General features: G+C 48.1%; 1 protein-coding gene across 1 annotated transcript in view; it reads right to left on the reverse strand.

The window, feature by feature from the left end:
- LOC132571675 (H-2 class I histocompatibility antigen, D-B alpha chain-like) overlaps nucleotides 1-24,467 on the reverse strand; it is a 54,675-nt gene that overhangs the window by 4,745 nt on the left and 25,463 nt on the right. Inside the window, exons 8-10 of the mRNA XM_060238466.1 lie at nucleotides 24,360-24,416; nucleotides 21,837-21,895; nucleotides 21,559-21,734 (exon numbers count right to left, since the gene is read on the reverse strand). Coding sequence (XP_060094449.1) covers nucleotides 21,559-21,734; nucleotides 21,837-21,895; nucleotides 24,360-24,416 — 292 coding nt within the window. The remainder of the gene's footprint in view (nucleotides 1-21,558; nucleotides 21,735-21,836; nucleotides 21,896-24,359; nucleotides 24,417-24,467) is intronic.

Genomic DNA, 24,467 nt, shown 5'->3' on the forward strand with positions numbered 1-24,467 from the left:
AAGGAAGGAAGGAAGGAAGGAAGGAAGGAAGGAAGGAAGGAAGGAAGGAAGGAAGGAAGGAAGGGAGGGAGGGAGGGAGGAGGGAGGGAGGGAAGGGAAGGGAGGAGGGAGGGAGGGAGGGAGGGAAGGAAGGGAGGGAAGGAAGGAAGGAAGAAAAGAAGGAAGGGAGGAGGGAGGGAAGGGAGGGAAGGAAGGAAGGGAGGAGGGAGGGAAGGGAGGGAAGGAAGGGAGGGAGGGAAGGAAGGAAGGAAGAAAGGAAGGGAGGGGGAGGGAAGGAAGGAAGGGAGGGAGGGAGGGGGGAGGGAGAGAGGGAAGGAAGGGAGGGAGGGAAGGGAGGGAAGGAAGGGAGGGAGGAGGGAGGGAAGGAAGGAAGGAAGGGAGGAAAGGAAGGAAGGAAGAAAGGAAGGAAGAAAGGAAGGGAGGGGGAGGGAAGGAAGGAAGGAAGGAAGGAAGGAAGGAAGGAAGGAAGGAAGGAAGGAAGGAAGGAAGGAAGGAAGGCCGCCCCCTCCCGCCAGCCCCCCCCCGCTTTCGGCCCCCACCCTCCCTGCTTACCTTCTTCCAGGGCGGGTGGCGGCCTCTCCTCCCGGCGGCTGGTGCTGCTGGCGAGGCTGGCGGCGGCTGCGGAGGCCGGGGAGGGCCTCTGCTGGTCTCTGGAGGGCCTCCAGCGACCAGCGCCGGCCTCTCCGCGGCCTCCGCTGGTCGGCGCTGGTCACTGGAGGCCCTCCAGAGTCTCTGGAAGGCCTCCCGGGACCAGCGCCGGCTGCTCCGCGGCCTCTCCGCGGCCTCCGCTGGTCGCTGGAGGCCCTCCAGAGACTCTGGAGGGCCTCCAGCGACCAGCGGAGGCCGCGGAGAGGCCTCCGCTGGTCGGCGCTGGTCGCTGGAGGCCCTCCAGAGTCTCTGGAAGGCCTCCCGGGACCAGCGCCGGCTGCTCCGCGGCCTCTCCGCGGCCTTTGCTGGTCGCTGGAGGCCCTCCAGAGTCTCTGGAGGGCCTCCAGCGACCAGCGGAGGCCGCGGAGAGGCCTCCGCCACCGCCGCCGGGCCCCGCGCGCGGGTAAGGCGGAGAGTGAGGGAGGGAGCGTCCCTGCGCACGTGCAGGGACGCTCCCTTTCTCACTCGCCACCTTCCCCGCCCGCGGCCCACCGCCTCCGGGGCTGGCTAAACCGGGACCTCTAAATGGTCCCGGTATAGGCAGCCCGGGAGGCGGGAATAGGGGGCCAGAACCGGGACATTCCCGGGTGCCCGGGACGGTCTGGCCACCCTACTTAGTACTCTGTTTGGAAAATTAAGAGACTGTGTGGGGTCCTCCCTGTAATACTGTATTTGAGACTCTTGTTTGGCTTTAATTTCTACTGTATGAATGTATGCCTACTTTTGTAGGCTGTTCATTATATGACATAATACAATTTACTTTATTTTGTATAAACTAGTCAAGAGTGTGTGTTTTTGCACAATATTTTTGCTATTTTTGTATTCTATATATTGTACTGCCATTGTTCTTTTGCCCTCTGCTGCTTGGGCAAAAACATGAGGTAACTTGTGCTTGACAGACATTTTTATATTGGAAGGGAGTTGGCATAAGAATTGGTCAAGTATACTCAGATTCCCTGCTTTTTCATCTGTATCTCTTATCAGTGAGGGAATCTATTTGCCAAAAAGAGCTCCCAATTGTGCCCCAGAGGCTACCTATGGCTTCCAGACTGGATGAATCTATTTCTGAAATGATCAGACCCTCATTTGAACCTGCCCTCTGCTGAGAGTGTAAAATCTTCATGTTTTAACACTGTCTGAGGGAAAACTTTTGCCAACTTCTGCCAGCTCCCCCTTTATGAGGCTGGGTGAATATTTCATTAATTGTGTGGTAGGAATATTCCAGTAAAGGGCAGCTTTCTAAAAAGTAGCCAAGACAGCCAAGGATCTTCCCCTGACCCATACAAAGTAAAATCCATAGGCGTTCTCCTTGGAGGGTTTAAACCCTCTACTTGGATTCTCTCTTGCTCTTGTTTTTGCTCCTTTTTCTGTCACATATCCCCATATTTCACTTTATCCCTCTCAAAACTGAATTTTTCTGCTTTAGTGTTCCTCAGGTCTAAATTGCTTTCCTTCCATTTTAAATTTCCTCATTTCATTCCAGAGCTCTTAATCAATTTTACTCTTTCAAAACCTCTACATACTCTGGGGACGTAGAAGATGCCTGAGGGCTTCCCACAGTTCCTGCTTTGCCAGTTCCCAATGTCTGGTGCTGTATTAGAGACTCCCTCAGCGTCTCTACACATTTTCCCTCATGACGGATTCCCAACTCTGTACACTTTTCACTCAGTCTCCCTTCAATCCCAGAAACACTGCCATTTCTCTTATTTCTGTGTTCTTCTCTGTTATCTGTGAAGTATAACCCATTGAAATGTATATTCCACCCTTTTTGAATTCTCTCATTTCTCTCTCCACACCACAACAATTCCTTGAGTCAATATTCCCTCAAGTAAATATTCCAATATGCCTTTGTAGATCTGTCATATTTTTGTCTTTCTGAGACCTTGTATATAACACCCATAAAGGCACCTCTCTAAAACGGTGTCTATTCTGCTGCCTCCTTGCCTTCCTTCCTCTGTGTTTCCTACTTATTTTTGCTGCCACCAAAGGCTCTCTTGCCTAAGATTTCTTAGTTTATCCCAGTTTAATTTGTTAGTTTAATTCAAAATGGCTGAGTTGTATTTTTGGTAGGAAGACTGAAGGGTCAGTGAGTGGGGGAGGCTCTGTGTCTGAGGTAAAAAGGGATCCTTTACTCTTAATAAAAGTGGTATTTTCACTTAAATATAAATAGAGTTAATGTTGGACATGAAAACTGATATTGTGAATAAAACTTTGGTGGTTTTAAAAGTGCCACTAGACGGATGCAGTTCTCTTTCTGTCTCTATGGGGCCTTTAATAGATAAAGTCCCAAAGGCTTATTTTCCTCACTTGCCACTTAGGCTAATAGCTTCCACACCAAAGAAGCCATGAAAAAATAAAGCCTAGCCCATTCCTGAAGAAACTCTGATTTATTTATGACCTCAACGAGAGGCAGAAGCTTTCAAGCATATTCATTGTGTATTTCCCCCCCCCTTCTAGCCACAAGCTCTATTAAAAAATCATCATAAGAGTGCCTCTGAGCATGTGCAGAGCACACAGGTGTTCCACTCTTCTTTTTCTGAAGGAAACTTGGCTGTTCTAACCATTCCTGAAGCCTATCTTTAAGACATGAAAATCCTGTCCCAAAATCACACTTTTTACCCAGTGGCCAGATGTAGGCTGGTTTTAGACAACGGCAGGCAGAAGGTGGCTTCCAGCAGCCATGTTGCTTCCTTGCTGTGCTGCGTACGGGTCATAAAATGGCTGCCAGTGCCCAGGAGGGCTCCATTTAGCCCTAAAGCCTGAATATCTTGGCAGGGCTGGTGCGCACAAAATGGGGTTCTTTTCGCAGAAAAATTACTTCATTGCTTTGCTCTGCTGCCCCACACCTTTCCTCTCTCCCCACATCGGGTGACGCCAACCAGGCTTGTTCTTGTTTAGACAGAAACCGAAAGCCAAAGAGAAGCATAGTCAGTGTTTGACAGAGAAAAAAGCAAACAAAATTCTCCGCCTGTGGGGTGACGGTTCCTCCATCGAGCAGGGCCTCCCCCCGCTGTGGAAAGTGGGGGGCCCAACTGACCCCCAGTGTGTGTGGCTGGCATAGCTCAGCATTTAGGGAGTGAGAAATGAAAATGAGTCAAATGTGCTTTCTGGATGGTGCAGGTTTTGGCACTCATAGGTTGAACATTATGCATTATTTGACAGGGAGCTTCTCTTCTCACTGACATCCTGAACTTGTCTGAGGAAGACTTTTCTGGCAAGAGCTGGAAGCTCCCTTTTGAAATGTGCCCCCCACCCCAGCTTTGGGAAAAGGCCAGTTTCTCCTGTGTTCATTACGGACTGTTTCCTTTGGAAGGGAAAAAGATCCAAAGGAACCTGTTGAGGTTCCCTTGCAGTTCCCGGCAAGTCTTCTGCCTTCTGCAGGGTGACAGTTGCAGAGATTTCGAGTCCTTCTACCTGCTCTTTGTGTCTCCGGGCAAGGTTCGGATCTGCACCCTTCTCTCATGCCAGTCACAACAGCCCTGTGAGGTGGGTTTGGCCCAAAGTCCTCTCAGGGAGTGCCTTGGCTGAGGGAGGGGGGATTTGAACCCTGATTTCTTTCATCTGGACGTAAAACGTCACCCCTTGCACCAGCTGGGTTCCTCTTGTGCCTGGGAGGTTCCCAGGGACCCAAATGAAGAGCCCCTAATCTCTAACACCCTGCGTGGCAGGTTTTCCAGTGTGGCCTTTGGCCCTTTTTGGCCTGGAGAACAACAACAGAGTCAGGCTTCAAAGTCCCTTGAGGGTGCCCACACCCCACAGCAGAGCTGGCATCCTTTCCAGAGCCTCTTTCGTTTTGCTTTGTTTTTCCCCACAAGAAAAATGGCCGTCCCTACAATGAAAAAGCTTTAGCCAGACCCACGAGCTCAGAAAAACGTTTTCTGAATTTAGCGTGAATTTCAAACATTTTTCACTGAATAAGCTTTGAGTCCAGTAGTCTCTTCATAAAGAAAAAAGAAAATTGCTCCTTTGAAGGGTGGATTCCATAGTATTAAACTCTCCTGAGGTCTCTCCCCTCCCCAAACCCTGTCTTTTTCAGGGCCCACCCCCAAAATATCCAGAAATGTCCCAAGTCAGCGTTGGCAACCCAGGGGCCTCTGTAGCCCGCCCCCAGTCATGCCGGGAACTCAAAGAAGGGCAAGCAAGAAATAAAAATCTCCCCTCTCAGCCTCTCCTTTCCCTCTGCTCATTTATTTGCTCTGCTCTCTGCTTCCCATTCTGGCATGAAAACATCAGGGACGAGGGCACTATCAGATCCCCCTCTGCCTTCCTTAACAGCAAAAGGCAAACGTGAAGGGGGGAATCCGCGGAATGAGGGCCATGGAGCTGGAGAGTGCTATTCCCACACCCCCCTCCACTGCTGTTAATGGTGGCAGTTTTTAAAAATCCAGATTTTTAAAATCTGGATGTTGGGGTACTCTCCCAGGGGGTGTGAACAAGTGTACTTCTGAGCACAAGCAGAGTACCTGCACTGTTCTATGAGTAGCCACCACCACCAGACCCCCAGGGCAGGGAGCATCAGGTGTGGCCACAAGCCCCCTGCTGTGCCCATTAGCCCCATAACTGGCTCTCCTCAGCCCTCCAGGTTACAGCTGGTTCCACCTGCACAGAGTAATCCCCACAGCTCTACCAAACCGCTTAGCAACTCCCACTCAAACCAGGCCAATATTTCCCCTGGAGACAGATCCAGATGGGTAGCTGTGCACATCTGTCCGAAGGAGGAGAAAAGAGCGAGAGTGCAGGAGCTTGAGTGACTCCGGAAAACTCATCCCCTGCCACAAATGTTGTTAGTCTTGAACTCTTGATCTTTTCGGTGTCCCCAGGAGCTGCCACAGTAAAAAGGCTTGTGTGGCCTGACCCTCCAGATGCTTTTAAAGAGGCCCTTTAAAAAGAACTCGCTGATTTCTGAGGAAATGTGCATCCACGTGAAAATTTGTATCTGGCGGAAAGAATTGTTGCAGTTTTGAAGGCCCCAGGAGCTCAAGCCCTGTTCAACTGAAGCAAACTGTGTTGGAGCAACAGCGCCCCCTTGTGCTTGAAAGGGGACAACGCTTTTTCACATTCACCTGATTTCCCGGAAAAGGCAGCGCCGGGGTACTCAGTTCAAAATATGCACAAGCAAAGTTCTCCTAAACCAGGGCGTCTCTATAGCAACAGACATTCAGGTCAACCAGCCAAGCAGCCTTTCAGCCACAGTGTGTGTTTGTGTGTGTGTGTGTATCCCTTGGTACCTGTCGCATCAACCATCACCAGTGGTCTGACCTAGCCTCAGATCGCAAAGCATGGAGGCACACCATCCACCAGGCTGTCTCTTCCTTTGAGAACGCACGCATAGCTGGTCTTGAGGACAAAAGGAGATTGAGGAAGAATCGCACTGCTACAGCACCAACCCCAAATCAGACTTTTCCCTGCAGCCACTGTGGCCGGACCTGCCTGTCCCGCATTGGTCTTGTCAGCCACCAGCGAGCCTGCAGCAGACGTGGACTACTGCACCCTTCTTAAATCTTCATTCGCGAAGTCAAGCCGAGAGAGAGAGAGTGCACACACACATACATACAAACATATTTTGGCCACTGTGTGATAGAGTGTTGGACTGGATGGGCCATAGGCCTGATCCAACATGGCTTCTCTTATGTTCTTATGTTCACTGCTTTAACTCAGAGACAGGGGCTTCCTGCTTCTGTAGCCAGGCCCTTTCCCAGCAACAGGGTAGTAGAGGATGCCTTTCTCCTTCTTGGCCCTTTAAACTTGAAACACAGGCAGGAAACCTTTAGGGGATCCTTTAGCGATGGTTTGGCTGTCCCTGTTGGATTTCTTCCGTTATGCACCCTGCTTCCAGAAATCACACACTCCACAGTTAAGGCGTATGTAGGGATGAGAACCTTCACGTGGGACCTGCGGATCCCCAGGACAGCTTATCTTCAGACTACAGAGACCATCCCCCCTGGATACAACGGCGCTTCAGAGGGTGGACTCTAAGGCAGGGTTTCCAAACTTTTCCCCTCCGTGGCCCGGTTCTCTCCCCGCGGTCTAAACAGAGGGCGATCAGGGAATGATACAGACACTGCACGCCAGCCAAGAGCTTTCCCCATCCTCTCTGTCTCCGAACACCAGAGAGGGACACAGGAGGGCTTCTGGCCAGTACGCAGTGTCTTCAGTGAGCCAGTCTGGTGTAGTGGTGAAGTGCATGGACTCTTATCTGGGAGAACTGGGTTTGATTCCCCACTCCTCCACTTGCAGCTGCTGGAATGGCCTTGGGTCACGGGGTGTCTGTTGTGGGGGGAGAAGATAGAGGAGATTGTGAGCTGCTCTGAGTCTCTGATTCAGAGAGAAGGACGGGGTATAAATCTACAATTCTTCTTCTAGTGCTCTCGGAGTGCTAGAGGCAGCGGCTTGGAGGGCAGGGGTTGGAGCGCAGTGCAGCATGCAGCCCCATACATAAATAGAGAGGAGAGGGGTGGTCAGGACACCCCGGTGACCCAGTATTGAGACTTCTGTGGCCCGGTACTGGGTCACGACCCTGCAAATGGGAAAGGCTGCTCTAGGGCATTATACTCCACTGAGGTCCCTGTCTTCCCTAGGCACCACCCTCTGATCTCGTTTCTCACCTTGCAGCTGACCACCTGATCACCTAATCTGCCAGGAGCGGCCCTAGGGCTCTCCCCCCATCCCCACTCCGCCTCTGCCCTCACTGCTGCCCCCGGCCTGCGGAAGGCAGTGGGGTGGGCAGGCACTGTGGAAGAGGCCAGGCAGCATGCAGCCTCTTCTGGCTCCCAGACGCCCTGGAGGTGCGGGTGGGAGGGCCCAATCCGGCACCCTACCCTGGCCCACGCCTGAGGCAGCCACCTGCCCTCAAATCTCTCATCAGCAACCAGGGGAGGACCTGGTTTTTATTGCCTCGTTCTCTAATTTTGGTCACCTCCTTTTATTGCCTGGCCAGCCGCATGCATTAAACTGGTCATAGGGCATTGTTTTTTTCATAGCTGACATCCACTTTGAGTTCAAGCATAAACGGCAGATCCTGAAAATCTCTACAACAGATTTTGAGTCCAGAGGCACCTTCAAGACCAACAAACGTTTATCCAAGGTACACGAGGGGTGTGTGGCCTAAGATGCAAAGGAGTTCCTGCTACAAAAGAAGCCCTGATCCCCACCCAGCCAATATTAAAGGACAGGATATCCTTTTTTCTCCACTACTTATAGTTCTGTCTCTACCCATTCAGGTGCTGCCCTCAGGGGTTCTGTCCCTATGGAATAGCTTTCCAGAGGATGCAAAAGGATTCCCGATGTGGTCATTTTGGGGAAGCCCTGAAAGGTAGGATTGTTTAGGAAGACGTTGGGAACGGAGGCAATTTTATGTACAAAACTGACATCACATATTTTGATCTCAAAACACAGCCACCAAGGCAGAGAAAAGAAATCAGAAGTGGAACATTATAAAACTTGTTATTAGCATCAGTTAAAACTATGGACAAAACATGTATTAAAAAAATGAAAACACCAGGCGGGGAGGAAAGGTCAATGAAACAGTGCCCGCTTGCGGGGAGGATGGAATATTGTTGGAATACAAATTATTTACACTCCAGCCATTATAGAGTTAACTGTTTGTTTACCTGAAAGAGGAAATGATGTACTGGAAACTAAACCCAATTGTGAACCGAGTCTTCTAAGACCGGGAAAACATGTAAACACAGCGTTGGTCAGAAAGGACATTAGGTGTGAAAAGCTTTGATGTTGTTTGCAAGCTGAATTGCTCTTTTTCCTGTTCTCAGCGTTTTCTGGGTAGAAGCAGCTAGACAAAGGGTTGTAAATAGCGTAGCCATGTAGAGGTCAGACATAGTTAGACTAGCTGGTAAGCGAAGTTGTATTTCTTTTTATCCCAAGTACCCTATCCTGATGCTTTCTAGTAAACTTTATTTCTAGTAAACAGGAGAGCCAGTTTGGTGTAGTGGTTAAGTGTGCGGACTCTTATCTGGGAGAACCGGGTTTGATTCCCCACTTCTCCACTTGTACCTGCTGGAATGGCCTTGGGTCAGCCATAGCTCTGGCAGAGGTTGTCCTTGAAAGGGCAGCTGCTGTGAGAGCCCTCTCAGCCCCACCCACCTCACAGGGTGTCTGTTGTGGGGGAGGAAGGTAAAGGAGATTGTGAGCCGCTCTGAGACTCTTCGGAGTGAAGGGCGGGATATAAATCCAATATCTTCTTCTTCTTCTTCTTTTGGTAAGCTGAAGCCTCGACTCCAATTATTGCCACTCCACACCTCTGAATTTTCAAGTATCTCCAACAGATATAAATCAGCTAAAATAAAGATGAAACGCCAAAAGAAACTTTACAAAAAGTCCTCGCCCACCAGCAAAAGGCAAGGGAGGGAAGGAGAAAGAGGAATCTCTCAGGGCAGGGCGTTCAATGAGCAAGACGGCTCCTTCCTGGGTTGCCACCTCTCCAGCCTCCATTGGCACCCAAAGGAGGACCTCTGAAGATGACCAGAGGGAGTGAACAGCTCGGTTTGTATTTTGAGGTGCCTCATTACATTTTGATTTTTGTGCTTCCTACATTCAGTTCTGATTATTCTTGGTACCCACTTTTTTTTAAAGCTTCTCTCAGCCCTTTTGGATGGAGGGGGGAAGACGGAACAAACGAACTCACCTTTCCCCCTAAAGTTCTTGCAACCTCTTTACTGTCTGACTGGAGAACTTTCTACCATACTTGCAAGTTGCAAGCCACCTTGAGTCCCAGGTGGACTAGAAATGAAACAATAACAATCCCTTAGTGTGATGCGCCCTTTCCTTATTTGAATTCTTCCTTAATTGACTTCTAGCCCTCCGTCTCCCACAAGCAGGCTCAGAGAAGTTACAATCACACGATAAATAGGAAAGGAAAGGTCCCCTGTGCAAGCACCAGTCGTTTCTGACTCTGGGGTGACGTTGCTTTCACAACGTTTTCATGGCAGACTTTTTTGTGTTTTAAACAATTTATTGGTAGCATATGGTTACAAAGCTTATCTATTTCTTAATTTTTTCTTTTTTCACATTAACCCATATGACATTTCCATCCCCCCTCCCTCCAATGTTGACTTCCCCAAGGTTATAAGTTCAAATCCATACTAAAGGCACTTCTGACTGCTCAAAGTTCCATATATATATTCTTACAACTAAAAAAATGTCCAATATTTCTTTACTTTCCAAGTTTTCTCCATATATCCTTTAAATTTTCTCCACTCCCTTTTGAATATCTCTAAATCATAGTCTCTTAGTGTTCTGGTTAATTTGTCCATTTCACACCACGATAAAACTTTCATGGTCCATTCCCATTTCTCTGGTATTTTTTCTTGCTTCCAAAGCTGCGCGTACAAAGTCCTAGCAGCTGATAACAGGTACCAAATTAAAGTCCTGTCTTCTTTTGGGTATTTTTCTAATTGTAATCCAAGTAAAAACGTCTCTGCAATTTTCTTAAAATCATAGCCCAAAATTTTGGTGATTTCTTGTTGTATCATCTTCCAGAATTCTTTCGCTCTTTCACATGTCCACCACATATGGAAGAAAGAACCTTCATGTTTTTTACATTTCCAACATCTATCCGACATTTTCTTACTTATCTTAGCCAATTTTTTCGGAGTCATATACCACCTATACATCATTTTAAAACAGTTCTCCTTAATGCTTTGACAAGTTGATATCTTCATTGAGTTCTTCCAGAGGTGCTCCCATGTTTCCATTTGTATTTCTCTATTCACATTAATTGCCCATTTGACCATTTGAGACTTTACTACTTCTTCTTCTGTAGACCATTTCAATAATAACTTATATACTTTTGATATCAATTTTTCATTGTCACCTAACAGGACTCTTTCCAGTTCTGTTTGTTCTCGTCTAATCCCCTCTGATTTTATGTCATTTTCCATCAAACTTTTAATTTGTTGCATTTGAAACCAGTCATAATTGTTATTTAGCTCTTCTGAGGTTTTTAATTCAATTTTGTCTCCTTGAATCTTAAGCAGTTGGTTATATGACATTTCTCTTTTTTCTTCAGAATCAGCTGTTATTTTTATTACTTCTGCTGGCACTATCCATAATGGTTTTCTCTCGTCCCCGTATTTCTTGTATTTTATCCAAGTATTTAGTAATGTATTTCTGACATAGTGGTGAGAGAAAAAACCATCCATTTTATTCTTCCCATAGTACATGTATGCATGCCAGCCGAATCTATTTCCGTGAGCTTCTAACCACAAAGGTTTTTTGTCTAACAGCATTATCCAATCTTTTATCCATGTCAAACAAACTGCATCGTGGTATAGTCTTAGATCGGGAAGTTGAAAACCTCCTCTCTCTTTGGCATCCGTTAAGATCTTCATCTTTATCCTTGGTTTCTTTCCGGCCCAAATGAAATCAGAGATTTTCCTTTGCCATTTGTTGAATTGTTTTGCTTCTTTTACAATCGGGATGGTTTGAAACAAATACATTATCCTTGGCAAAATATTCATTTTGATTGCAGCTATCCTGCCCAGTAAGGACAAGTTGAGTTTATTCCATTTCATCAAATCTTTGTCCATCTTACACCACAGTTTTTCATAATTGTTTTTGTATAAATCAATGTTCTTCATTGTTATCTCTATTCCAAGGTACCTAACTTTGGTTGTGACTTCACAACCTGTCACCTTTTGTAGTTCGTTTGTTTTATTTGGTTGCATGTTTTTACAGAGGAATTTCGATTTCTCCTTATTTATGTATAATCCTGCTAGTTCTCTGTACTCTTTTATCTTAGCTAACAGCAGTGGTGACACTTGAACCGGATTCTCCATTATGAACACTATATCAACTGCAAAAGCTTTATATTTATAAGAGAATCTTCTAATTTTTAGACCTTCTATTTTTTCATCTTTTTGAATTTGTTGTAACAAAATTTCAAGAGTCATTATAAACAACAATGGTGATAGCGGGCATCCTTGCCTTGTTCCTTTACTCACTTTCAATTCTTTGGTAAGGTCTGCATTTATACACAATTTTGCATGCTGATCTGTATATATTGCTCTTGTCATTTTTATAAATTGTTCCCCTAAATTAATTTTTTCCACTACCGCAAACATAAAGTCCCAATTTAAGTTGTCGAAGGCTTTCTCTGCGTCAACAAAAAATAAGGCCACTTCTTTTTCCGGGTGCTTTTCATAGTATTCCACAACATTAATAACAGCTCTTACATTGTCCCTTATTTGTCTTTTAGGAAGAAATCCCGCTTGGTCTTTGTTTATAAAGTTGGTCAGGTATTGTTTCAGTCGCTCTGCTAAAATTCTTGTATAGATCTTATAGTCATTATTCAACAATGAGATTGGTCTATAATTTTTTACGTTTGTGCTATCTTTATCTTCCTTAGGAATCAGAGAGACTACAGCTTCCCTCCAGGTCTTTGGGATTTTCCCTTCTTCTCTTATCGTGTTTAACAACTTCAACAGTTTGGGTGTTAATTCATCCTTAAGAGATTTGTAAAATTTTGACGTGAATCCATCTGGCCCTGGAGCTTTACCCTCTTGCATTGCTTTTATTGCTGCTTCTATTTCAATTTTCTCTATTGGGTCATTTAATATCTTTTTCATATGTTCCGTCAAAGGTGCCACCTGAATGTTTCGTAGATACTCTTCCACTTTTTCTTTACTTACATTCACACCCTTGAATAAATTTGCATAGTATTTAAAGAATTCTCTTTTAATTCCTTCTTGATCCACTACTGTTTTCCCATTTGCCATGATTTTATTTATAGTCTTATTTTCTTTCCTTTTTTTTAATTGCCAGGCCAGGTATTTACCAGGTTTGTTTGCACTTTCAAACGATTTCTGTTTCAAATTTTTTAAATTCCATTCTAGTTCTTTATTCAGCAAATGTTTAATTTGGGATTGTAATATCGTAATTTCTTTTATTAATTTTTTCTTCCCTGGTCTTTTTTTTAAGTCCTTTTCTTTTTTATCTATTTCATTTTGCAGTGCTGACAGCCTTTCTTCTCTTGCTCTTTTGTCTTTATTATTCAGTGTAATTAATATACCCCTCATTACTGCTTTATAAGTGTCCCATACTGTTGGATATTCCATATCATCCGTTTCATTTATTTGGAAGAATGCTGCAGTCTCCTTTTCTTTCATGGCAGACTTTTTACAGGGTGGTTTGCCATTGCCTTCCTCAGTCATCTACACTTCCTCCCCCACAGCAGACACTCTGTGAGGTGGGTGGGGTTGAGAGAGTTCTCAGAGCAGCTGCCCTTTCAAGGACAACCTCTGCCAGAGCTATGGCTGACCCAGGGCCATTCCAGCAGCTGCGAGTGGAGGAGTGGGGAAACAAACCAGGTTCTCCCAGATAAGAGTCCGCACACTTAACCACTACACCAGAGACAGACATTAGGAGGGGCATTTCCAAGCTCTTTATTTCAACAACCCATATCTTTACAGAGGGGGGAAATTTGCATCTATAATGTTCAAGACAAAACGCAGAGAATACCCTCGTCAGGGAAGAACACAACAATTCATGAAGCTGCCTTCTGCGGAATCAGACCCTCCATCCATCACTGTCAGTCTTATCTACTCAGACCGGCAGCAGCTCTCCAGGGTCTCAGGTGGAGAGGTCTTTCCCATCACCTCCTGCCTGCTCCTTTTAACTGGAGATTCTGGGGATAGAACCTGGGACCTTCTGCATGCCCAGCAGCTGGGCTACCACTGAGCCCCTTCCCTGTGACAATGGGAAGAGTTGGAAGTTTATTACCAGCAGTAGCCCCCCTGCCCTCCCCTGAGCATCTCATCAGATGTGGAACTGGAGCCTGGACGGTGCTCTTGGCTGGACTCAGAGGTGGCTTCTGAGAGACGAGAGCACTGTTGTCCCCACAAGGCTCTGGGTGCAAAATCCGTTCTTGGTAGCTCCCCCCCTCCAGCTGCCATCCTCCTCTTCGGATCCTCAGCGTGGTCTCTTCCACCTCACTAAACTGACTTTTCGTTCCTTACGCAGACATTACGATCGTCACTTTCTGCTGCTCTCACATCCAGCCTGAACGCTAAGACTTGCAGGACATCACAGCAGCTCAACCATACATATTACAATTCACGGCCATATATTAATTTCAACTGTCCTTGTTTTGCATCTGTCCTTATTTTGCATTCTGCCTGAGTATGCCAATGAAAGGTATGGCGATAATGTATTCCTTTCAAATTAGAAGGAGCCAGTGCATTGGAGGAGGAAAGAATGCAGCAACCCCTAAACCCCAGGCAAGGTCAAAATCACTGCAGATTGTAGGCCACATTAAATACAGGCTGCGAATGTCTTTTTAAAAAAGACTGGCACTTCGGTTTTTTAAAATTTCATTTATTCGCAACAAAGAAATGAAGAACAGTTGCAAATATTTCAGTTCATAAGAACATAAGAGAAGCCATGTTGGATCAGGAAATGGCCCATCCAGTCCAACACTCCATGTCACCCAGTGCCCCTCTCCCAAAAAAACCCAGGTGCCATCTGGGGCCAGAACTCCAGTAGTCCTCACATTGTTGGCTCCCCAAGAAGACAAAGTATCACTGCCCCTGACCCAGTGCTCCATCTATACCAAATGGCTAAGAGCCACTAATGGACTCTATTCCAGATGTTTCTCTAATCCCCTCTTGAAGCTGTCTGTGCTTGTAGCTGCCACCACTTCCTGAGGCAGTGAATTCCACATAGTAATTACTCTTTGGGTGAAGTACGGACTCTACTGCTCATTAATAATATCGAGTGCTCACAAGTTCTTTTGCGAGAAAAGGAGAAAAGTCCTTCTTTCTGTACTTTCTCCATCCCATGCATAATCTTGCAAACCCTTGTGTGGGATAGCAGATCCCCAGAATCTCTCAAGTAGATCCAGTTTGTCCTCTTCTCATGTTTCAGTTACAGGAACTAAAAAAGAAACAAACCGAAAGTCTTAAGCCAAACCACCATGGAACTACCAGCATGTATCAAAACGAGAGAGCTGGAGGGCGGGGAGGGGGGGGGAGACACAAAGGCCATCAAAGCTCAGACTTTGTGAAGGTGGGGGCCCTCTCAACCATGGCCCCTATTACAGATCGGGCCACAAAAAGCCTGCAAGGTGCCCTGCTGGGGGAGCCACAGTGCAACGGCCTCCAACCGGCCACTCAGGCAAGGGAGTCAAGTCACAGATTTCAGGGGAAGACAGGAAATCAAGTAGGGCTCTAACCCCGGTGCAGAAACCCCTTCCCCAAGAGGGCTGTCAGGAAAGTCAGAGAGGAAGGAGACCCTCCACGAGGTCAGAGTTTACAGTACTACAAAATGGAGTGACCGAAGAAAGGGCAGAAGTGGTTCTTTTGGGAAACTGACCCCTCATCCCCACAGCTGATAGCAGCAGCTATAATGTCCTGCTCAGCTAATGCTCAAAGCCTGGCCCAGAGCACTGGTCCCCAACCTTTTTGGCCCCAGGGACTGGCCCCAAGGCTGGCTGGCCCACTGCAGCCCCACAGCCGGCAGGATGGGGGCACTGAATTCGGCCCTGCACCACACCACTAAGCCTCAGTGCCCTGCCCCTTCCGTTTTTACAATATTAAGGCTGGGGAAGGGGCCGTGAACCGCCTTCCAGGCTCTGTAAAGGCCGACCCCCCCCCATCACCTGATTGGTGAGGAAACCGTGGTAGCAGTGGCCTGAAAAAGCCACGCTGCCCTTGCCTCTTTCCCAAGTGCCCCCCTCCCCCGAGCATCCCCTCCCTCCCTCCCTCCCAAGCCAATGGGAACAGAGAGATGCAATCCCATGTGTCCGGGACTGCTGTCCCTCACCCACAGCAAGAGTCTGCGCTTCCAGCTGGGAAGGAGGCAAGGGCAGCGCAGCTTTTTCAGCAGCTGCTGGCTGCCGCAGTTTCACATGGCTTCCCCGCCAATCAGGTGATTGGCGAGGGTGGGGTGGGGTGGGAGTTGGCATTTACAGAGCACAGAAAGAGCTTCACGGCCCCTTCCCCAGCCTTAATACCGTAAAAACAGAGGGAGGAGGAAGAGGAGGCGCCATGTGTGGGGGGCAGTGAGGCTGTGTGGGGCCACGGGGGGGGGGGAGGGGAACGAGGCTGACTGGCCTGGTTAAGGACAGGCTGCGGCCTGATACAAGTCCAGGAATTGAGGACCCCTGGCCTAGAGGGTTGAATACAAGTGGCTGAAAGGTCAGTTTGCCCAGGGTCTGATTTCAGGTGGGGAATTAGGCAGCGTCAGACTCCACTGGATTGCAAATGAGGTAAACTCCCCCACAATCCCTGCTGCCTCGGATCCACACCTTGCTTGTTCTCTCTGTTCAGGCCCTACTTCCGAGCCCAAAGTCATCCCCTTCCTCCAGTCCCCTCGGCTGAATTCCAGCCCCTTACTTTCCCCAACCACCCAGCCTTTCTTTCCACTTGTTCCCAACCGTTGGCCTCCTTGCCTGCCTGAAATGATTCCTCCTCTCACTTGGACTTCTGAGATCTTTTTCCTGGAGGTAACTTGACTGTTTGTTACCCTTACAGAGCTTCACTGTTTGACAACCATGTCTCTAATTATCTCATCGGTGGAAACTTGAACCCAGAGCCTGGGATCATGAACAGACAAGCCAGATCTTTCTACAAATCTGAGAGAAGCCCCAGGTTTGCAGAAAAATCTGAATAGGGAGCTAATGTGATAACAGCAGCACCTGTAGCTTTAAGAACTGGGTGACCTCTGAAATCTCAGAAGCTATTCTGGGTTGTGCCACTCAACTGCAATGGTACTGTCAGCCTGCAAGCCTTGGTTTCTACCAGTAAAAGCTAGAAGAGGGATGGACCCTCTCCAAGGCTGCTTTGTCCTCTGAGGGAAGACTCACTGGGGCCAGGCCTAGAAGCAACCACTGGACTATTTACTACAATGTGCCTTGAATGATTCATAGAGTCACAGAGTTGTAAGGGGCTGTAGACGCCATCTAGTCCAACCCCATTCTCAATGCAGGATCAGCCTAGAGCATCCCTGACAAGGATTTGTCCAGCTGCTGCTTCAAGACTGCCAACGAGGGGGAGCTCACCACTAGGTGTGTGCATTCGGTTCGGCTGAACTGAATTAGCCGCCGAATTATCACTGATTCGGCTGTATTCGGAATAACATACAGCCGAATCCAATTGGGGCCTATTATGCGGGAGCCGAATATGGCTCACTGTATACTTATATGGAAGTTAATGCCAAAGGCGGGAAAGGGGCTTCTGCAGCCTCAGGGGAGCTGCTTGCCTCCTTTCCCGCTTTTGGTAGAGTTTTCCCGCCTCTCCCATAGCCTCCCTGGGATCAGGGAGGGGGAGGAGGGGGAAGAGGAGCTCTAGCAGCCAATCCAAAGCATGCATTTGCAAAATGTATTGCAAATGCATGCTTTGCAGGGCTGTCGTGTAGCTGATGGCCCAGCCATCAGCAACATTGTTGTTCTTTTTATCTTTTGCTTACTTGGGTATCCAAGTAAGCACTGTTGTCTGGCCAATCAGAGAGCAGTGCTATTTTTTGAAACTGCTCTCTGTAGGGCCAGAGAACCTTTTAAAGGAGTCTGCCCTGGCTGGACTCCTCCATTGCTGCTGTGTTGCTGTGTGTTGGTGTGAGAGATTGTGCTGCTGCTGGCTGGCCCTTGGCTTCAGCTGCTGCCTGCTGCTCTCTCACTCAGCCTTACCAGACTTCCCTGGAGTAGAGAAGACAAGGTAAGACAGTCTTGGGGTTCTTGTTTTTATTTTAGTTGGGAAAAGGACTTTTTAAGACTCAAGAGTCCCTTTACTTATCCAGATTTGGGGTGGTGGTGGTGGCGGGGTAGCTTATTTGGGGTTAGGAGTTTCTGCTTGGGGAGGGGGCCTGGGGGGGGTTACCAATTTGCCCATATCTTAATTTGGTGAGAGGACTTTTAAAAGTGCAGTGTCCTTTTACTTCTCCTGATTTGGGTGGCTTGGATTTCTTGGGGTTAGGGTGAAGGGTTTTTTGGGGGGGAGGGATTGGCAAAGTTCCTGTATTGTTAAAAGTAAAGTTTTTTACAGTTTTAAAAGGATCCTGTGTTTGATTTATTGCTGCTGTGTTGTGTTGCTGTTGTTCCTTTTCTCTTCTGGTTCGTGGGGGGGGTGCTGTTTGGCCTAATTTTCATTGTTTAAAAGGCCACTTTTGTCCCCCTTTTCGTTGTTCTGGTTTTAGGGGGGGGGGGGTTGTTGACTGATTTGGCCTGCGGTTTCTTATTGGTGAAAAGGCCACTTTTTAAAAAGTTGTGTTGTTTGGGGCAGGGCTGGAGAGCTGGCATCTGTAGATTGTGTGTTCTGTGACAGGGAAGCTGGCACCTGGGTGAGAGACCCAGAACCAGCATGCTTGTCGTGCTTGGCCAGCTCTCCCCGTGTTGTTTGGGGCAAGGCTGGAGAGCTGGCATCTGGGTTTGCTGCAGCCAGGTCTGCAGCGCAGACCTTGAGCAGATTGTGTTTTGTGTGGTAGTGACGTTGGCAACTGGGTTTACATTGGTTCCAGGCCTGCAGGGTTCATAGAGTAGATAGATGGATGTAGTGCATTTGGGTCCTATAGAGATTCTCTGGTGTGAAGTTAGGTTTGGCTTTGGGTGCCCCAGGAATTGGACCCCCTGGTCCAATTTTTTTTTTTTGGCATTGTGGGTTTTGTGTGGGACAGTGCCCTGAAGCTGCACAACAGTTTGGGGGGCTCTCCTCAAAACCTCCTGCTCTTCAGAGCCACTTTTCCCACGACAATTACAGTGAGGAAGTGGCTCTAATTGGTTTTTTCTCACCATTGGGAGCAGTGTTCCTTTTGGGGTGCCCACAGATGGGTGCAGTCTTTTTGGGCCAGGGGGGTTTCATGCTGGGGAGTCCCCTGAACCTGCCCTGCAGTTTTGGGGCCTCTCCCTCAAACCCCCTGCCCCCCAGTAGCCTCTAATTATGCCCTATGTTGCCATTGATTTCAATGGCCCATAGGGTATAATGGTAAATAGGGGCACCCTCTTTGGGTGCCCCTGGAATGGGATCCCCTGGCCCAATCTTTTTGGGACCTGGGGGGTTTGTAGGGAAGAGTCCCCTGCAGGTTCCCTGCAAATTTGGGGGCTCTCCCTCAAACCCCCTCCCCTCCAGGCGGCTTCAAATATATCCTATTTGCCATTGATTTCAATGGCCCGTAGGGTATAATGGGGCCGTGTATTCGGAAATAGCCGCGCATCTACCGTATATGTGGCTATTCCGAATACGATATTCAGTAATATACGGGATTCTGAATTTCCCCCCCCGTATACTTCTGAATCCGTGTAATTCCAATATTTTTTTTTTGCACATCCCTACTCACCACCTCTCTTGGTAGCCGATTCCACTGTTGAACAACTCTTCCTGTAAAAAACTTTTCCCTAATATCCAGCTGGTGTCTTCCTGCCTTTAATTCAATCCTGTTAGTGCCAGTCCTGTCTTCTGCTGCCAACAGGAACAACTCCCTGCCCTCCTCTAAGTGACAGCCCTTCATATACTTCAAGAGAACAGTCATGTCCCCCCTCAGCCTCCTCTTCTCCAGGCTGAACATCCCCAAGTCCCTCAGCCTTTCCTCCTAGGGCTTGGTCTCCAGGCCCCTGATCCTCCCCGTCGCTCTCCTCTGTAGCCACTCATTCTTGTAGTCCACATCCTTCTTGATGTGAGGCCTCCAGAACTGCACGCAAGACTCCAGGTCAGCTGTGGCTTGACCAATGCAGTGTTCCTTACGCAGACATTACGATCTTCATATATTACTTTCAACTGTCCTTGTTTTGTATCTGTCCTTATTGTATGGCGATAATGTATTCCTTTCAAATTAGAAGGAGCCAGTGCATTGGAGGAGGACAGAATGCAGCAACCCCTAAACCCCTAAAGGCAGTGTCAAAATCACTGTAGATTGTAGGCCACATTAAATACAGGCTGTGAATGAATTTATCTTTTTAAAAAAGACTGGCATGGGTTTTTTAAAATTTCATTTATTTGCAACAAAGAAATAAAGAACAGTTGCAAATATTTCAGTTCATAAGAACATAAGAGAAGCCATGTTGGATCAGGTCAATGGCCCATCCAGTCCAACACTCTGTGTCACATAAGAACATAAGAGAAGCCATGTTGGATCAGGTCAATGGCCCATCCAGTCCAACACTCTGTTTCACATAAGAACATAAGAGAAGCCATGTTGGATCAGGTCAATGGCCCATCCAGTCCAACACTCTGTGTCACACAGTGCCCCTCCCCCCAAAAAATAGGTGCCATTTGGGGCCAGAACTCCAGTAGTCCTCACATTGTTGGCCCCCCAAGAAGACAAAGTATCACTGCCCCTCACACAGTGCTCCATCTATACCAAATGGCTAAGAGCCACTAATGGACTCTATTCGAGATGTTTAGCTAACCCCTCTTGTAGCTGTCTGTGCTTGTAGTTGTCACCACTTCCTGAGGCAGTGAATTCCACATGGTAATTACTCTTCGGGTGAAGCACGGCCTCTACTGCTCATTAATTTTATCGAGTGCTCACAAGTTCTTTTGCGAGAAAGGGAGAAAAGTCCTTCTTTCTCTACCTTCTCCATCCCATGCATAATCTTGCAAACCTCTATCATTCACCGCTTAAGTCGACGTTTCTCCAAACTAAAGAGCCCCACGACGTATTTTAACCCTTCTTCATATGGAAACTGTTCCATTCCCTGAATCATTTTCTGCATTTTTCCAATGCGATAATGTCTTTTTTGAGGTGCTGTACACAGTATGCCGAATGAGGCTGCATCGTTGATTTATACCGGGGCATTATGATACTGGCTGACTTGTTTTCAGTTCCCAGTTCATTTCCCATTAATACGAACAGCTCAAGTATCACAGCAAAAATGAAAACAACCCAAATCCATTAGGGAAAAAATATCCCTCAAAAAGCAAGCAACGGAGATGGAAACCAGAAGCTGCCACCAGAGTGACGATTAGGTGGCACAACACACTAGAGCAGAAGGTGGCTGAAACCCTTTGTGTGGGATAGCGGATCCCCAGAATCTCTCAAGCGGATCCTCTTTGTTCTCTTCTCATGTTTCAGTTAGAGGAACTAAAAAAGAAACAAAATGAAAGTCTAAAGCAAAACCACCACGGAACTACCAGCATGTACCAAAACGAGAGAGCTGGAGGGCGGGGGGGGGAGACACAAAGACCATCAAAGCTCAGTCTTTGTGAAGGTGGGGGCCCTCTCAACCATGGCCCCTATTACAGATCGGGCCACAAAAAGTCTGCAAGGTGCCCTGCTGGGGGAGCCACAGTGCAACAGCCTCCAACCGGCCACTCAAGCAAGGGAGTCAAGCCACGGACTTCAGGGGAAGACAGGAAATCAAGTGGGGCTCTAACCCCGGGGCGAAACCCCTTCCCCAAGAAGGCTCTCAGGAAAGTCAGAGAGGAAGGAGACCCTCCACGAGGTCAAAGTTTACAGCACTACAAAATGGAGTGACCGAAGAAAGGGCAGAAGTGGTTCTTTTGGGAAACTGACCCCTCATCCCCACAGCTGATAGCAGCAGCTGTAATGTCCTGCTCAGCTAATGCTCAAAGCCTGGCCCAGAGCAGTGGTCCCCAACCTTTTTGGACCCAGGGACTGGCCCCAAGGCTGGCCGGCCCACCGCAGCCCCAGGGCCGGCAGGTGGGGGCACTGAATTCGGCCTCGCCCCCTCACAGCACCATTAAGTCTCGCTGCCCCGCCCCTCTCTATTTTTACAATATTAAGGCTGGGGAAGGGGCTGTGAAGCGCCTTCCAGGCTCTGTAAAGGCCGACCCCCCCATCACCTGATTGGCGGAGAAACCGTGGCAGCAGTGATGAGTAACCGCTGAAAAAGCCACGCTGCCCTTGCCTCCTTCCCAAGCGCTCCCCTCCCCCGAGCATCCCCCCCCCTCCCCAGCCAATGGGAACAGAGAGATGCAATCCCATGTGTCCGGGATTGCTGTCACTCACCCGCAGGCAGCAAGAGTCTGTGCTTCCAGCTGGGAAGAAGGCAAGGGCAGCGCAGCTTTTTCAGCAGCTGCTGGCCGTCGCAGTTTCACATGGTTTCCCCGCCAATCAGGTGATCGGCAGGGGGGGAGATTGACATTTACAGAGCGCAGAAAGCGCTTCACGGCCCCTTCCCCAGCCTTAATAGTGTAAAAACAGAGGGAGGAGGAAGAGGAGGCGCCATGGGCGGGGGGGCAGTGAGGCTGTGTGGGGCCACAGGGCGGGGGGCAAACAAGGCTGACCGGCCCGATTAAGGACAGGCTGCGGCCTGGTACCGGTCCGGGAGTTGAGGACCCCTGGCCTAGAGGGTTGAATACAAGTGGCTGAAAGATCAGTTTGCACAGGGTCTGATTTCAGGTGGGAAATTAGGTAGGGTCAGACTCCATTGGATTGCAAATGAGGTAGATTCCCCCACAATCCCTGCTGCCGCGGATCCACACCTGGCTTGTTCTTTCTGTTCAGGCCCTACTTCCGAGCCCAAAGACATCCCCTTCCTCCAGGCCCCTCGGCTGAATTCCAGTCCCTTACTTTCCCCAACCACCCAGCCTTTCTTTCCACTTGTTCCCAACCGTTGGCCTCCCTGCCTGCCTGAAATGATTCCTCCTCTCACTTGGACGTCTGAGATCTTTTTCCTGGAGGCAACTTGACTGCACTGTTTGACAACCATGTCTCTAATTCTCCCATCTGTGAAAACTTAAACCCAGAGCCTGGGATCATGAATAGACAAGCCAGATCTTTCTACAAACCTGAAAGAAGCCCCAGGTTTGCAGAAAAATCTGAATAGGGAGCTAATGTGATAACAGCAGCACCTGTAGCTTTAAGAACTGGGTGACCTATGAAATCTCAGAAGCTAGTATGGGCTGTGCCACTCAACTGCAACAGTACTGTTAGCCTGCAAGCCTCGGTTTCTGTTAGTAAAAGGTAGAAGAAGGATGGACCCTCTCCAAGGTTGCTTTGTCCTCTGAAGGAAGACTCATTGGGGCTAGGCTTAGAAGCAACCACTGGACTGTTTGCTACCATGTGCCTTGAATGATTCATAGAGTCACAGAGTTGTAAGGGGCCACAGAGGCCATCTATTCTAACCCCCTGCTCCATGCAGGATCAGCCTAGAGCATCCCTGACAAGGATTTGTCCAGCTGCTGCTTCAAGACTGCCAGTGAGGGGGAGCTCACCACCTCTCTTGGTAGCCGATTCCACTGCTAAACAGCTGGTATCTTCCTGCCTTTAATTCAATCCTATTAGTGCCAGTCCTCTCTTCTGCTGCCAACAGGAACAACTCCCTGCCATCCTCTAAGTGACAGCCCTTCAAATACTTCAAGAGAGCAGTCATGTCCCCCCTCAACCTCCTCTTCTCCAGGCTGAACATCCCCAAGTCCCTCAGCCTTTCCTCCTAGGGCTTGGTCTCCAGGCCCCTGATCCTCCCAGTCGCTCTCCTCTGTAGCCGCTCATTCTGTCCACATCCTTTTTTAAGCGAGGCCTCCAGAACTGCACACAAGACTCCAGGTCAGCTGTGGCTTGACCAATGCAGTGTGCAGCAGGACTAGGAGGACATCTTGTGAGCTGGATGTTATGCAACATTCACCAAATCCCGATGCCTTGCTACTATTCAACAGCAGCCATTCTATGAAAGCCTGGAGGGTGTACTGATTAGATCCAGACTAGGATCTGAGAGAACCAAGTCTGAATCTCCACCCTGCCACGGATGCTCGTTGGGTGACTTTGGGCAATTATTCTCTCTTAACCTCATCTATCTTGATTAAAAGAAAAAGGAGAAGGGAAGAATGATTTCTTGGGTCTCCATTTTGAAGAAAGTTGTGGTGTAAATGAATGAATACTAGACAGAGCTGAAGACAGGAGGCAGATAAAAGGTAGCTTGGTGGGTGGGAAGGAGAGAAAGAAGAAAGGAAGGGGTGATGATATGGGGACTGCTGGGGTGGGGAGAAGAAATAATGTGGGGAGCAAAATACAAGGTGCTGGTGTTGACCTTTAAAGCCCTATATGGTCGAGGACCTGTCTATCTACGGGACCGCCTTTCTCCATAGGATCCCCAGAGAGCACTGCGTTCAGGAGAATAAAATCTGTTATCAATCCCCGGGCCAAGAGAGCCCAGACTGTGATGTACATGGACTATGGCCTTCTTAGTGGCAGCACTGATGATGTGAACGCCCTCCCAGAGGCTATAAGAGCCCTGCAGGATCTCTCCCAATCCTGCAGGGCCTGTAAAACTGAATTATTTCGACAGGCCTACAATATCTAAATGGGAGAGGACTGCCACTTTATACTGCTAAGCAACTGTGACTGCTATGGGATCACTGTCGGAACACGAACTACCTGCTGATTGAAGGACGTTGTGATTCTGCCTAGACCAAAAATCTCTGAGTAGCACCATGAATGTATTTTAATTGTTAATATTTTATTGTTTTTAAATTGTAGCCTTAAATTGTGATTTAATGACTGCTAGCCGCCCTGAGTCCACTTGCGGAGAGAGCGAGATAGAAAACTAAAGTAATAAATAAATAAATAACACAAATATACATGAAAAGTGAAGTGTTCCCCAGAAGTCCCTGCTGCTTCTGCACGTCTTGTCTCATTGGCCTGAGCAGTTAGAATATTTGTAAATGTTCTATGTCATCCGGTCATTCGGCCAAGGCAGCTCTATGTTCCGGCTTACCAGTTTTGCCAATTACAGTCTGCTTAATCTTAACATTTAGAGCAGGCAGTAGGGTTTTTCTTTTGTTTTTTAAACCATGAAAAATCCAGCTCACCATATATGAGGTCATGAAGGAGCTTTAATGGCTGGATGTTTTGGCTGGGGATAAACGCTGCAGAGAATAAAGAAGACACAAGGCTATGAAATTGGGGGGGGGGACACA

Source organism: Heteronotia binoei, chromosome 5 (genome assembly GCF_032191835.1).
Source record: "Heteronotia binoei isolate CCM8104 ecotype False Entrance Well chromosome 5, APGP_CSIRO_Hbin_v1, whole genome shotgun sequence".
In the NCBI taxonomy this organism is placed as follows: domain Eukaryota; kingdom Metazoa; phylum Chordata; class Lepidosauria; order Squamata; family Gekkonidae; genus Heteronotia; species Heteronotia binoei.